The sequence below is a fragment of the Onychomys torridus genome, chromosome 1, assembly GCF_903995425.1.
Source record: "Onychomys torridus chromosome 1, mOncTor1.1, whole genome shotgun sequence".
Classification (NCBI taxonomy): Eukaryota; Metazoa; Chordata; class Mammalia; order Rodentia; family Cricetidae; genus Onychomys; species Onychomys torridus.
The window spans coordinates 75,754,897-75,769,392 of NC_050443.1; the positions used below are offsets into that span (position 1 = coordinate 75,754,897).

The window sequence follows — 14,496 nt, forward strand, 5'->3', positions numbered from 1 at the left end:
GCTTTTCTTCTCATTTGTCCTTCAAACATACTCAAGGATCCTTTTTTGGAGAACCTTCCTCTGGGGATACCCTTAGCCTGGATGAGGCAAAGTCACTGGGAGACAAGACAGGGCTGGGCAACCATTTCACTACTGTCCACTCTGCCCCAAGTGTGTCTCTTGATTTTTCAAGATGGTCAAGAGTGATAGAGAGGAACTCATGAATCACTTGGCCCTTATTCTGTTTATACTTTCCCTCAAAGTTGTAAAAATCTATGGAAGTCTAACAGGAGTGAGAGGCTGCGGCCTGGTGAGTGAGCACAGACAAGCTGTTTCGAGTCAGTCCATTTAGCAGAAAAAAGCCATTCCAGGACATGTCACTCACTGAATGCTAACCTTCACCAAGCATGACTCTGTGTGACTTTTTGAACTTTTTATTGAAATCTCATAATTATTTAGAAAACACTGCAACTGATTAAGCATACAACGGTGGCTTTATTTGTATACACTTGTCTGTTTCCTGGTTGGTTTTCACCCAATTCATTGGTTACACTCATCCCTGACTCCCATTCTAGGACCTCATGAAACAGTGTGTTTCCAGAAAGACTCCAGCTCTGATTTCAGGGTCTACGTTTAAGGCCCAGCTCCATATCTCCCCAGTTCAGTGGTTTGAGAAAGTAGCTTTACTTTCCATAGTATTGAGCCCTTCTGGTACCCAATAAAAGATGGGTGAAAGGAGCCGGGCAGTAGTGGCGCACTCCTTTAATCCCAGCATTTGGGAGGCAGAGCCAGGCGGATCTCTGTGAGTTCGAGGCCAGCCTGGGCTACCAAGTGAGCTCCAGGAAATGGCACAAAGCTACACAGGGAAACCCTGTCTCGAAAAACAAAAACAAAAACAAAACAAAACAAAACAAAAAGATAGGTGAAAGGGAGTGGGGCTCGGTCAGTAAAGTGCTTCTAAGCATGAGGACCTAAGTTTGAGTCCCAGAACACACATTAAAGAAGCAAAATGTTGCACAGACTGGGGCATGCTTGTAATCTCAGCATCAGAGAGGTGAAGACAGGCAGATCCCTCGAACTTGCTGGCCAGCCTAGCCTAGTCTGACACATTCAGATCTTCTAGTGGGAAGAGTGTGAGCTTAGGGTTCATGAGAGCATGGTCCACAGCCCAGCCTAGCACCCATCAGCTGAGGAACCTTGGGTATGCTGACTGAGCATCCCATTCTACACCTGTCAGCTGAAGGACCCTGATAGCTTTCAGAGGAGTTGCATATCAAAGGTGATGATTCATATAAAAAGGCTTCCACAGTGTGGACACATAGTATGTGTTCAGCTAATGTCTGTAACCACCCTACTCTCCAGAAGCTGGCTCTTTTCCCCGAGTGGTTCCCCATCCTTGACTTCTGCCTCTGCATCTGAGATCGTCAGCACCCGAGTAGAGGGACTGGCACTCAGGTTTTACTCTTCCTCAGTTTTGAGGCCTGGAGTGTTGCAGCTGTGTAAATCAAGTGGGAGAAGGCAGATATCTGGAGATACAGCCTCAGGAAGTAATAAATGATTTTGAGCAGCTGTTTGGAAGCACTTTCTTAATCACATCTCAGTGTAGAAGTTAAGCTGCCCAGGCCTCCCTCATAGAGCAAGCTCTCTGTAGCCAGATAGTTTGAGGTTTGCCATCAATTTCAATGGCTGTTTCTTCCTGTTTGCCAGCACAGTTTGACAGAGAGAGAGAGAATACAGATGGCCTTGCATCTTCCTCTTTTTCCATATTCCATGGAAAGTAGTTTTCTGCCCTAGCCCAGTTCTAGCCTCCAGCGACCTAGATAAAGCATCCTATACCCCTTAGGAGGCAGCCCCTGGGGAGGAGCCCGAAGCTATCACTGGGACTTGGGACTTAGGGCATCTGCCAATCACCCTTCCATCAGTCCCTCCCTCACCACCTCCTTTCCTCTTCATCCCAGCCTTTCCTGTGTCATGTGATGCATTTCTGTCTCCTGCATCCTGGAGGTCTGGGTCCCTCCACGGTAAAGGCTGGCTTTAGCACTCTGTCTGCAGTCCCAGTCAAGGTTCCCACAGAACTGCTCAGGGGTCTGACTATGGTTGGCCATGAAAGGGAGATGAGGGGGGAGAAAGAAGGAAGGAGAGAGGAAGGGAGAGAGAGAGAGAGAGAGAGAGAGAGAGAGAATGGTCAATCACCTGCTGGATCTTCATGTGTTCATTTCTTCTTCATGGGACCATGTAGAGTAGGACCAGATCTTGACATCCTGTTTTTAAAAGATGAAGCAACCTGCCCCCAGTCTGAGTTTCAGGCCTAGATCTGACTCACTGGACCTCCTCTAGGCCAGAGTCTCATTTAGCTCCTTATAACTGGAACCATGTGTCCCCACACAAGTCACATCACCTCTCCTCAGTTCCCTTATCCACAGAGGGAGAAGGACAAGGTTAGATCAGAGGGGGTGGCAAATGCGAAGCTCATGTGTAAACTGTAAACACTATTACAGCTCGGTGCTGTTTCAATTAGGAGATTAGTAAGTTATGATCCACTCTAACATGGAATGGGACCCACTCTAACGTGTAACAGGTTCCAACTATGTGTGGGATCACTGTGGGCACATGTGATGAATAAGATCCATCCCTGTCCTGGGGGAAATAACTCATAAGACACACACGCCTGGTGGCCTTAGTTTGCAGAATGTATCCATCTATGATCTAGCCCCTGGAAAGGTCTCCAGGCTTGTCTCTTGTCCTCTCCTGGTTAATTCCATTCATCTAACCCTGTTAGCTTCCTTACTGTGCCTCAAATGACCACAGTTCTGCTGCAAGGGTTTTGTCATTGCCAGGTTCTCTACCTGAAGCAGAGGCAGTCTCCAGGTACTGAATGGCTCATCTTCCACTTTCTTCTACTGTCACCTCCTCAGAGGGACCACCCCTTACCACACTGCTAAAAACAACATGCCGACAGTGTCACACTTGGCCCTGTACTCATTTAATGTCTCTTCATATCATGTACCTCCACTTGACTGTCTCATATTTACTTTATAGATTACTGATTTTCTCTTCTAGTGGAACACAACTTTTCTGCCCTTCTTTACCTGTCAGTCATGCTCAGAACAGTGCCTGACAAAGTAGGCACAAAAAAACTTGTTGAAGGAAAATGTCAGGGCTGAAACTGAGTTTCATTAAAAAAATAAAAATAAAATTTAAGAAATGCAAATAACTCAGTTTTAAAAAATAGGTAAAGTAAACAAGGATAAACCAAAGAGAAATTTCTTCAAAGAAGATACCCAAGTGGTGAGTAAGCACATGAAAACAAATCAGCTTTGCTGTAGGGGAAATGCAAATCAAACCCACTAAAACAAATGCATTTAGAAAGTTGGGTAATAACAAGTGTTGGCAAGGATGTAGAGAAGTCAGCTCTTAGTGGGAATGTAACGTGATATAGCCACTTTGGAAAGCCAGCTGACACTTCTTTAAAAGGTTAAATATGGACTTACCATCTGTTATAATTTCCTTTCTGTTGATGTGATAAATTACTCTGACAAAAACAATTTTGGGAGGAAAGGGTTTATTTTAACCTACAGTTTACAGTCCATCATTGAAGGAAGTCATGCCTGCTTGTTATTCCTCCCAGCATTGCCTCTAATCAGGGAACTCAGAGCCAGGGAAGCATAGCAGAAACTGGAGAAATGGTGCTGGATGCCTCATTCCAGTTCATGCTCTTCTAGTTTTCTTATATATCCCGAAACCATCTGCCCAGGGAATGGCGTCACCCACAGTGGGCTGGTCCTTCTATATTAGTTAACAACCAGGACAACCTCCTCTAACATGCCCATAGTTTGTTCTGATCTGAGCAATTTCTCAGTTGAGACTCCCTTCTCAAGTGACTCTAGGCTGTGCCAAGTTGACAAAGCTAAGTAGGACAGCATCCAATCCAGCGATTCCACACCTAAGTTTATACCCAAGGGAAGTGAAAACATACTACCATGCAAAAACCTCACATGTAAGTTTTTAGCAGCCAGTAATAGTAGCCAAGAAGGGAAACAATCAAAATGTCGCGGATCCATCCAGTACAGTGCTATCTGGCAGCAGGGAGAAATGTTGGGTAAATTTTAAAGACATGTTCAGTGAAAGGAGTCAGTCACAAAAGAACCTGAAATATATGATTCCATTTCCTAGAAAATTCCAGAATAGGCAAAATCATATAGATAGAGAACAGATCTGTGATTGTTCCAAGCAACAGGATCTGGAGGAACCCCGAGGAGTGCCAGCAGGTGACTATGATGCTTTCCTTGTGGGTAGTGAAAACATTCTAAGATGGGTTATAGTAACAGTCATGCTGCTCAATGAATATATTCAACACCACTGAGTGGTGTCTTTGAAATGGGTGACTTGTATGACATATGAATTATTTCTCCAATAAATAGAGGTCATATAAAATAAATGAATGTCTTCCTCTAATATTGCTCTGCCGCACAGCATACTAACTGGCAGACTGTCCATCCCCATGTGAAGACTCCGGGGATATCTTCTCAGTGTGGAAGAGGAAGCCACTCCTTGGGCAAGCCCATGAAAGGAGAGCTCTGTTCTTCATGAATGAAAAACAAAACAATTCCCTGAGAAATTTGTGAGGAGGAGAGAGAAGTGCCCTGAGTGATTTACTGTGTCCTGTTTTCAAAGACCATTTTCCCAGCGTAAGTCACTGAGGCAGATAGAGGACCAGGAGCTGCTTCTGAAAACAAGCACTGTGGGGATGGTTGACTTCGGAGGGACTGCTGGACTACAAGCCTGAGACCCACGGAACTATTAGATTGTGCTACTGGCCTGAGCTTGGGATCTGCGGGTTGTTCCTACCTCGTTCCCCACTGTGGGGATCTAAGGAGAAAACTGTTCCTGAGTTGAATTTCTCTGTGGGTTATCTTCCCTTTAAAATAACTTTTATTGTTTACTCTTTGTTTGTTTTCAAATCTTACCAATGAATTTGTTTCTTGAAAAGGATGGACAGTGAAGAAGTCAGGCACAGTGTCTCTTGTCTATAGTCCCAGCAAGGCTGAGGCAGGGGGAATGCCATGAGTTTGAGTCTGAAACAGGCCTGTGTTGTATGCTGAGTCCCAGGCAAGCATGGGCTACAGAGTAAGACCCTGTCTCACAGAAACCAAACAAGGAGAGAAAGGGCAGGAGAGGGGTGGGGAGGGGAGGAAAGAAGAGGCTAGGGGGGTAGGAAGGAAAGGTGTGAGGGAGGGAGAATATAAAATAAATAAACTTCATAATCCTACTGTCTGAAAATAACTGATATTAACATTTTTCACGGACTGTGTGCATGTGCATGAGTGAGTCACACCACACACACACACACACACACACACACACACACACACACACACACACACTTCTTTAAGAGTCAAAAGAGCCTTCCTTCATGCAGTTTCCATCCTGTTTTTCCAATTCCTACTTACAAGCACAGTTTACAACATCCATCTGTCTATCCTGGCGTGTACTTTTGTGTCTTACCTCATGTAACTATGCCCTTGCTTTTTTAAAATTTTTATTTATGTGCGTTGGTGTTTTGCCTGAATGTACATCTGTATGATATGATAGGTACCCTGGAACTGGAGTTACAGTCAGTTGTGAGATGCCATGTGGGTGGTGGGAATTGGACCTGTGTCCTCTGGAAGACCAGTCAGTGCTCTTAACTGCTAAGCCATCTATCCAGCCCTGCACTTGCTTTTACAATGAAAGATATTTAACCTTTTCAGAATTTTCTTTAAAATTTCACTTTTTTACTGTTATGTGATAAGAACACACCTAAAAATCTTTCAAAAGCCACTCTTGAATAAAGTTATAGAAATGGAATTTCTTGATTAAAAATCAGTTTATACCTAGATATATTGCTAGTTTCAGTGTATAAATGTGTATTTATATTTAAGACCAATATCTCCCTTAGCATCTACTAAATACAAGATATTTTCATGCTTAATTCTCCATTTTCTGATCAATACAGTTTCCTTTAGGCAGTCAAGTGGATTGCTCAGGAATGCTAAGCAAAGTGAGAAAAAGTCATATTTGATAATGGCTCTTCTTTGAGAGAAATAAACTAGTCTATCAAATAGTGCCACACAATTTTAATCTTCTGGGATACTCCAAAATTATTGTCAGAATGCAGAATGTTAAAAGGTTTTCCTTTGAGAATTGTTATACTGTAGCTAGAGGCAGGGTTCTTTCCATTCCACTCTTTCTTATTGTTCATGTGTTTGTTTTTGTTTCATTGCTTGTGGTGGTTGAGACAGGGTGACCTCAAACTCACAGCAATCTTCCTGCCTTGGCCACCCAAGTGTTAGGACACCATGAGAGTATATGTATTGGATTTCAAATGTTTAAAAAAAATCTGCCATCCATTCACACAAAGGTGTGCCATATTTGTCTGGATTCTCTGACCTGTATTCTCACAGTTCTCTCTCTCCCAAACACTTTCTTCTTCTTTTGTTACATTATCAATACTACTAATTTGTAAAAGTCTTATTGACAGACTTGCAGAACTGTCTCTTTCCAAAACCCGCCTCTTCTGGCTCCACTTGGAGAGACAGAAGAAAGAGCAATATTGGCTGAGCCTTTTCTGGGAGCAAGCAGACGGCTGGGCTCCTAGTGAGTATCAGGCCACAATCCCCAGCAAAGTCTTGCACTCAACTACTGTTGCTCCAGTTTTCGAAGGAGAAAACAGAGACTCTGGGAAGTGATATACAATGTCACCTAGCTGGTAAAACTTGGCTTTGATCCCGGGTTTGACCAGTGGGGTGGTCACAGTCCTTCTGCTTTCTCTGTGTCTCTTTCCCTGTGCCTCCTTGGGAATCCAAACTAGGGTTCATCAGTTCCAGCCTCAGGATTCAATGTTAAGAACTTTGGAGATCTGAGTTCGCTAATGAGTCCCTGTGGCCACAGACATACGATTTTATTGCTGTAAGTCTACATTTCTCAAGCTTTAACATGAGAATTAATCTGTATCTAGAGCATTGTGTGGAAAAGCATCTACCCGTGGCTGGTCTCCTACAAGAATTCTGCCATGTTTGTCTCACTTCCCACTCCAACCTTACTGATATCTGTTCTCCCTCAGTTTGCCAACCCTCACCTGCTCTGTGCCAAAGCTGTGTTTACTGGGACCCTGTCCCAAGCAATGTCATATATGTATATATTCAATTGAAGTAGAGGTGACATTGTCCAGGAGATGAATGGGAAAGATGAAGGGCAATAAAATAAAATAATTGATACTGTTATTCTATAATTTACATAGGTAGGCAAGTTCTTCCTGCATGCGTGCATAGAAAGGAATACATAGTGACACAGAGGCAAATGTCTAACTGATGTTACAAGTTGAAATTTCTCTTCCTTGTCTCCCTAAGCTTTTCAAATCAAAGTAGCTATTTGTAACCTTCCCCAAAGAACTGGCTCTTTCCACCTTTCTGCAGCCCCCTTGGTTGTTGGAATGGTGCAGGGAAGGCTAATTCTAGTCATTGTATCTCACCTGACGACACAGTAGCAGCATCTGTATTTCTGGGTTCCCCTCAGCATCCCTGGCCCCCAGGAGTCAGACATCCTTATTGGCCTACATGAGTATGCAGGTAGCTCCACTCTAAAGGTGATCCCTGGGTCATGTTGACATCTAACATCCTACTGAGCTGTGAACCAGGAAGGAAATCTGGGTGACTGAGGAGATGCTGTAAGCTTGCAGAGCACTCCCTGGTCTTGTCACCTTCCAGCTCCAAAAGCATCCATAGTTCCTCAGATAGAATCTGATTTCCTTTTCCTAGTATCCACCATCTAAAGCTACTCCCAATCAAGATAATCTCCTCCCTTCCACTCGCTTAGCAAATATTGATGCCTGCTTACTCTAGGGAAGACACTAAGCCTGGCAGGAAAAAAATAGGTTAACTGAGAAGCCAAGCAGGGCATGAACAACTAAACACTGCAGAGTAGGGAAAGTTGCAACATGAAGGAGGCAGGGTGTTCAGGGGAGCACTTAAGTGGGGTGAAATCCAGGAGTGCAGCGTTAGAGAGGCCTTTTTCTGCCTGAGGTCACATGAAGTCAAGCCCAGAGGATAAGATAAGACCACCAAGACAAACTGGGTGGTAGCAAGGAGAGCAAAGACTCCATGGAGAATGAACAGCATGTGCAAAGCTCAGAGGTAAAACTTCCATAGAACTCTAGGCATGCCACCCAGATGGATTCAGTGCAAAGAGTTAGAGAAAAATGGCTAATCCAGGGGAGCAAGAGCAACTGGCCTGCCTCTAAAGGTCTCTGTAGACTGGATGAGAGGTTGACAGAAGTACACGACTTTACAATGGGATAGATAGATTGCTGAGACCAGCGGAAGCAAGGGAGCTTTAGGTGTATGTGTTCAGGCTCGTACTGTAGTAGTGTGTCCATTGCAATCATCTATGGCTCCTTGGAGCCTGCCTCGCTTCCCAGCAGACATGAACCCCAGCCTTCCATCCTTTACATAGGGTGGCATGCTGTCTGGCTTGTCCCACCTTGCCCATGTGTGTTCTCCTTTTCCCTACTCTCGCACTGGCCGTTCAGTGCCGGGGCTCTCATTGTGATCCTCATCTTCCAGCATGACAGTAAACACTTAGAAGATATCTGTAGGATGAAGCCTCGTTCGCTGTCCATTTCCAGACATCCTCTACTCCAGTAAAGAAAAATAAACAAACCCAAGGATAACAACCATGCCACTCCACCCATATACTCCAATTGCTATGATATGTGCATCACAAAACACATACTACTTTTGAATTGACAAAGGAAATAGTTCCTAAGATTTTCTTGGCTGTTGGGAAATTATTATGTGATAAGCTACCTTGGAGATCACTGAGATCAATGGCTGCCAATATGTGAACAGAAGGTAATGAACACATTTCTGGCAATATCTGTATGTCATGGACACTTCCCAACCTCCTAAGGTTTGACTCTGTTGGGGAATTCTGTTACTGATGGTGACTATTCAGGAAGAACCCTTAACTCAAGGAATGACCAAGACATTAGGAAAGCAGAGGAAGATGGGAAGCCCTGAGGGAGACATAAGGTTAGACTTGAACCTGGGTCCTGAAGTTTGAGATGGAACAATTTACTTAGTTCTATAACTGTAAAGTCAGTGAAGCTTGACAGTTCTGCTGAGGGAAGCTGTCCCAGGCACCCTGGAACAACGTATCCTCTATCTTAACTTTGGTCTGAATCTGTAACATCTGGATGTGGTCTGACCCTGGTTATCTCAGACTCATCAGAGGCTCTGACTGGAGAGTGAATACAAGATGAGAAAATGAGTATATATGTGCTTAACACGTGCAGCCTGGTAGAGAAAAACAAGTTCAAAAACTGGGATTGCAGGGAAAAGAGTCATGAACAGGGGTCTTGGTGTGATGGTTTTGTTCAATTTTCTAAACAGTTAGTGAGCACTGACCCTAGATTCCTCCATGTTTGTGTATACTGGAGACTCACACAGACCATCTACAGTGCTTACAGTGACTGTACAGAAACCAGAGTGCATGGGGAGCAGAGAGCTTTCAAATGGGCTCATGGAAGTCATTTTCCCCCAAATCATAGAAGCAATAAAATGGTAGGCAGTGACGTACACTTCAGTTCTGTTAAATTCATGAAGCCCATTCTACATGTGAACCATGCCCACAGGCTGTATTGTACATTTTAGTGTTGGAGGGAGTTGCAGATGTTTGAACTATAACAGAAAACAATGGCATCAGATGGGAAATGGAGGCAGGTAAAGGTGTGCTCAGCCTTCTTGTGCTGACTTGTGTGTCAGGGAAGCTCTCATGGTGAATCGGGGATATGAGTTTGGACAGTTGAACCATAGTCCAAAGTTTTTGGATAAAGAAACCAAGACCCAGGAGGAAAACCCATCTAAAGAATATACCTTGCAGCCGGGCGTTGGTGGCGCATGCCTTTAATCCCAGCACTCAGGAGGCAGAGGCAGGCGGATCTTTGTGAGTTCGAGGCCAGCCTGGTCTCCAAAGTAAGTTCCAGGAAAGGCGCAAAGCTACACAGAGAAATCCTGTCTCGAGAAACAAAAACAAAAACAAAAACAAAAAAAAAGAATATACCTTGGTCATTGATACCCACTACCTCCATTGTCCTAGGTAAATCTCTGAAATAACCAGCCAGGTGATCACAAAGCAATTCTATGAAGTGTTGTCACGCACAATTCAATTAAGCTCGGGGGTTGACACTGAAGTGATGGAATCCTTAAAATACTGCCAGATTTGGTAGCTGTGAGGTACAAGGCCTTCTATCATGTGTCACCACAAGTCAGAAGTTCTGTACCTCTTAAGATCCTGCTAAATGTTACGATGACCCATCTGAGCTGGGCTGTGTTTCCTGAGGTTAAGTCCATTTGCTGAGCTGTTCACATACGATGGTATCATACACATTCTGCCAGTCAAGGCGGGAGAAAATAACAGCCCTTGCTGGCAGCTAGTAGTACCTGTGTTGTACTGTATATTTTTATGTGTTTGTGTTTATGTCCCCTCTTGTACACGATGCACTGCATGTGTGGAAAGGACAAGACTGTGAGTTTTTCCAAGTTGTCACCTCCTCCTTCTGAAGAGTTGGGAGTTTGCTCATAGAACTATGGAAAGCTAGAAACTTAGAACGATATGATAGTTCTATATCACAGAAACTCAGAGCCAGAGTCTTGTCTTGGAACTCATAGAATGCCAGGGTCCTGATATGACAGAGTGCTATCATTTCAGCTATCAGGACATAAGGATCCTAGCATGTTATATCTCTAGCATTAATATATGCAACAAATATCTCTTCTGTGCCTTGCGTGAGCCTGGCATTATGCTACTATCAGAGGATAAAAGAGTGAGTGAGACTGCTAAAACTCTTGATTTCAAGAAGTTTGCAAAGAATGTCAGAATTTAAGAATCGTAAAATGTTAAATCCTCAGAAAACTAAAATTCTGGTACGCTGCTGCAATTGTAGGCCGCCAAAGGTGGAGGAGAGAGCCTTAGATCATTTTTTCCAGCTCGTGCTACCTTTTTATGAGGCCCAGGACTTGGTGCAGGCAAGTCGGATTCAAGTCTCACTAATAAGAACATCATTTCAGTTCAGTGACATCACAGAATGGCTGGGTCACAGGGGCTCAGCCTTCACCCAACCCCGGCTGCTCATTTTACCAGAGAGGCCACTGTGGCTCATAGAAGGCAGCCTCTTGTTCTGTAAAGGCTCAGTCAGCAGTAGACACCTCCAGGCTTTATGGCCTCTGTCAAAGAAAAAGAAGAAAGGCTAAACAAGACGCTCCTGCTGTTTCTGAGGTGGTCTTTGCTAGGCCTACTTCTGTGGGCCCACCCCTGCTCTTCAGAACAAGCGCTGCTCACCAACTCTCTCTGCACAGAGACAGCCCCTGTCCGAGCCACACGTGCAGTGGATCGCAGCGTTCGGAGCTCCCTCCCCACGCTGATGCGTGTTTTATTTTGTTGCCTCCCCCTTCCCTGTGTGCTTCGAAACCGATTTTCATTATTTTTCTCTGTCTGTGTTTGTCTTTGTGGCCCGCAGGTGCTCCCTTGCATTGTTCATCTGCTTCATCAACCCCTATTGAGCAGTCCCCCTCCCCGCCCCCCTCCCCTCCGGCCAATGAGAGCCAGAGGCGGTTGCTAGGCAACGGTGTGGCCCAGCCAACCCCGGACTCAGACTCTGAGGAAGAGTTTGTCCCTAACTCATTCTTAGTTAAAAGTGGCTCCTCCAGCCTGCGGGTCGCAGCAAACGGTAAGTGCTTCTCTCTTTTGCTAACTTTTCATGGTTTGTTTCTTTTCATGGGCTATGCCTGCTCCGGCTGCTTGCCCCTTGCAAGAGCCGAGTGACCTGGTGCATGGAGGGGCTCGTGAGCGGGCAGGGACCTGGGCGGTTCTGTGGGCTTGGGGTAGCCAGCTACAGTCTCCGCTCCAAGGAGAAGTCTTTGTCCCGTGACAGGTGCGCGAGACAGAGGTGTACAGACAGCAAGAGACTAAATTCCAGGCAGAGACAAAGACACAAACTGGAGGGTGGGGGACACGCTTCTCCTATTGGATTGTTGCTGGGTGCAAGCGATCGACAGGCGCAGTCACCTGTTGCTTCATTAGATCCTATACACAGGGCTACCGAGAGGGATGTTACAGTGTCCCTCATTAGCGATAAGAAAACTGAGGGAAAGGATGTTGCCCAAAGCTCAGGGCTGTTTTTGAAAGGACTCTGCCCTGGAGTTCAGGGCAGCTGCAGAGCTGACTGACCACAGGCACAAGAGCTGGGTTTCAGCATGCTCTCCTCATGGTTCCCTCCTTTTCTCCACTTCCCTCTGCTTTCCTCGAGGAGGGGAGGTGTGGAGGATGTGGTGAAAGGGCACCACCCTGATCCTGCACTGTTACACTCGGCCCAAGACACCCACCTGTCCAGCGGGGCCAGTGCACTTCTGTGCAATGATGTTCCTGCTGGGGATCAGAGCCAGTAAGAGCGATATAAGACTGTGCGTGAGAGAACGTGGGGTCACGATAATGGCACCTTAAAAAGTTTCCTTATTCTGATAGAAGAAAAGAAATTAGACTTTTCTAACAAATACTGCAGGAGGTTGTATCAATATGGCAAGCATTTATTTATAACTGCCTGTATGGGGCTAGAGAGATGGCTCAGTGCTTAAGAGTGAATACTACTCTTTTGGAGGTGCTGAGTTCGGTTCCCACACCCACATCAGGTGCCTCCCAATCACCTGAAACTCTAGCTCCAGGGAGATCGAATACTGCTGGCCCCTGCAGGCATCAGCACACGTGTGCACCTACCCAAACACAGATGAACATATATACACATAATTTAAAATAAACTAAATCCTATAAGTGCCTTATGGGACTACATTCTAAACCATATTCTGGAAAAGGGGCCTGAGATCGAGAAAGGCGTGAGGCAGGGTTGTCGGTGGACACCGGAACCATACAGCTCTGCACCCAAAGGAACCCCTGTGCCTGGGGGCTTTGAACAAGTCTCACTGACTCCCCAAGTTTCTTCAATGTAAAATGTAAAAGCAGGCAGTGGCAGCGTGGTAACCGGGTCACAGTGAAGAGCATCATAGTGTCTGGGATGGAAGTTTGGGAAATGGTAACACTTGCCTCATCACCTGCCGCTTTCCCGTGGAGGACATACAGAGCTGTCTGGAAAAGCTCTCCGCATATCGTGGGGCACTCAGCACACTGAGGGAGATACCAAAGGCTGTCTCTTCTCTCAGGAACAGAGGGATACAGCTACAAGTAATAAGGGAGGACAGAGCCTAGCATGCTGGATGCCAGGGGGACTGAGAGGAAGTCTCCACACTGCCTGAGAGAACTGGGAAATGCCTCCTGTAGGAGATGCTGGGTGGGTGGGAAGGAATGGGTCCAGTGGGTCAGACTTTGATACCAGGGCTATTCCAGAAGTGCATGGACATAGAATCCTGGGTAGGAGCTGGAGAGCCCGCTCCTACTCCTTTACACTTAGCAACTGGGCACAAAACAGTTGTTGACATGGAAGGGTGCGACCGGCTTCATAGAGGACATTACTGGCCTCTCTAGGGCCTGAATAGAGCATGCACACACAGGCCCTGCACACTCTGACCAAACCCATTCACCCCAGGGCCCCATATCTTTGGGGCTTCCTCTGAGAAAAGTGCATCCTTAAAGAGGACAGAAGCATGAGCCCTGAACCATGGGAGAAAGACCTGTGTTCCATGTTCAGTTCTGTGGTTCACTGGCTATTTGTCCTTGACAAATCACTATTTCGCCTCAGGCCATCTTGCCAGGGATGGAGCAGTTTCCAAGATATTCTGGTTTTATTAATGTCATGTGGTGCTGATCATGCCCCTGCCAGTTATCATCATGAGCTTAATGAGGAAGAAAAATTATGTGTGTAAATATCTATCAATATATGTATATATCAGTGCACATACATAGAACAAATATAGATAGATTGATAGATAAATGATAATGTTCCTCATTTGTTTCTGAGTAAATAAGCCTTGCAGGGAAAGAGAGGACAAGAGATGAAGGTCCTTAATCTCTCCCCTTTGCTAATAACTGACCCGGAGCAGTGGCTTTGTCACAGTTCTGAGGCAGGCTGAGGAGCTGCTGCTTTGTTGATGTGCAGAGCCCAAGGGGGGCCTTTGGCCTCCCGCTGTTCGCTCAGCTCCTCTGTGCTCCTGCTTCCCAGGGGCCTTGACATACTACGGAGTCCTTCCCCAGGGCCGCTCTAAACGTCATTAGTAAATGTGTCCTTTGCAGGAAGGGAGAGTCTGTGTCCTGCTTGGCTGCTGTTCTGGAGTAGGTGCCTTGAGAGCCCTACTGTCTTCCTGGCCCTGAAGTCCCATGTGGGAGGGTCCTGTCCTGAGCGAGTGACAATAAGCAGGTCACTACATTGTGGGTCCAGTAAATGTTTGTAAGGTTTTGTTTGATTTTTCAGGGGGAGGTGAATATATCTTAATGAAATTATCTTTATTGCTTTTGTTAATTATAAAAGTGCGGTTG

The 14,496-nt window shown here is 45.5% G+C and overlaps 1 protein-coding gene across 5 annotated transcripts in view; it reads left to right on the plus strand.

Moving 5' to 3' along the window:
* The window catches only part of Tenm4 (teneurin transmembrane protein 4), a 761,032-nt gene that overhangs the window by 471,065 nt on the left and 275,471 nt on the right, over window positions 1-14,496 (plus strand). For 4 of the 5 annotated variants that reach the window (XM_036186680.1, XM_036186679.1, XM_036186681.1 and 1 more), the window contains exon 5: window positions 11,534-11,743. The exons of the other annotated variant lie outside the window; for it this stretch is intronic. In XM_036186680.1, coding sequence (XP_036042573.1) covers window positions 11,534-11,743 — 210 coding nt within the window. The remainder of the gene's footprint in view (window positions 1-11,533; window positions 11,744-14,496) is intronic. 5 annotated transcript variants of the gene reach the window in all.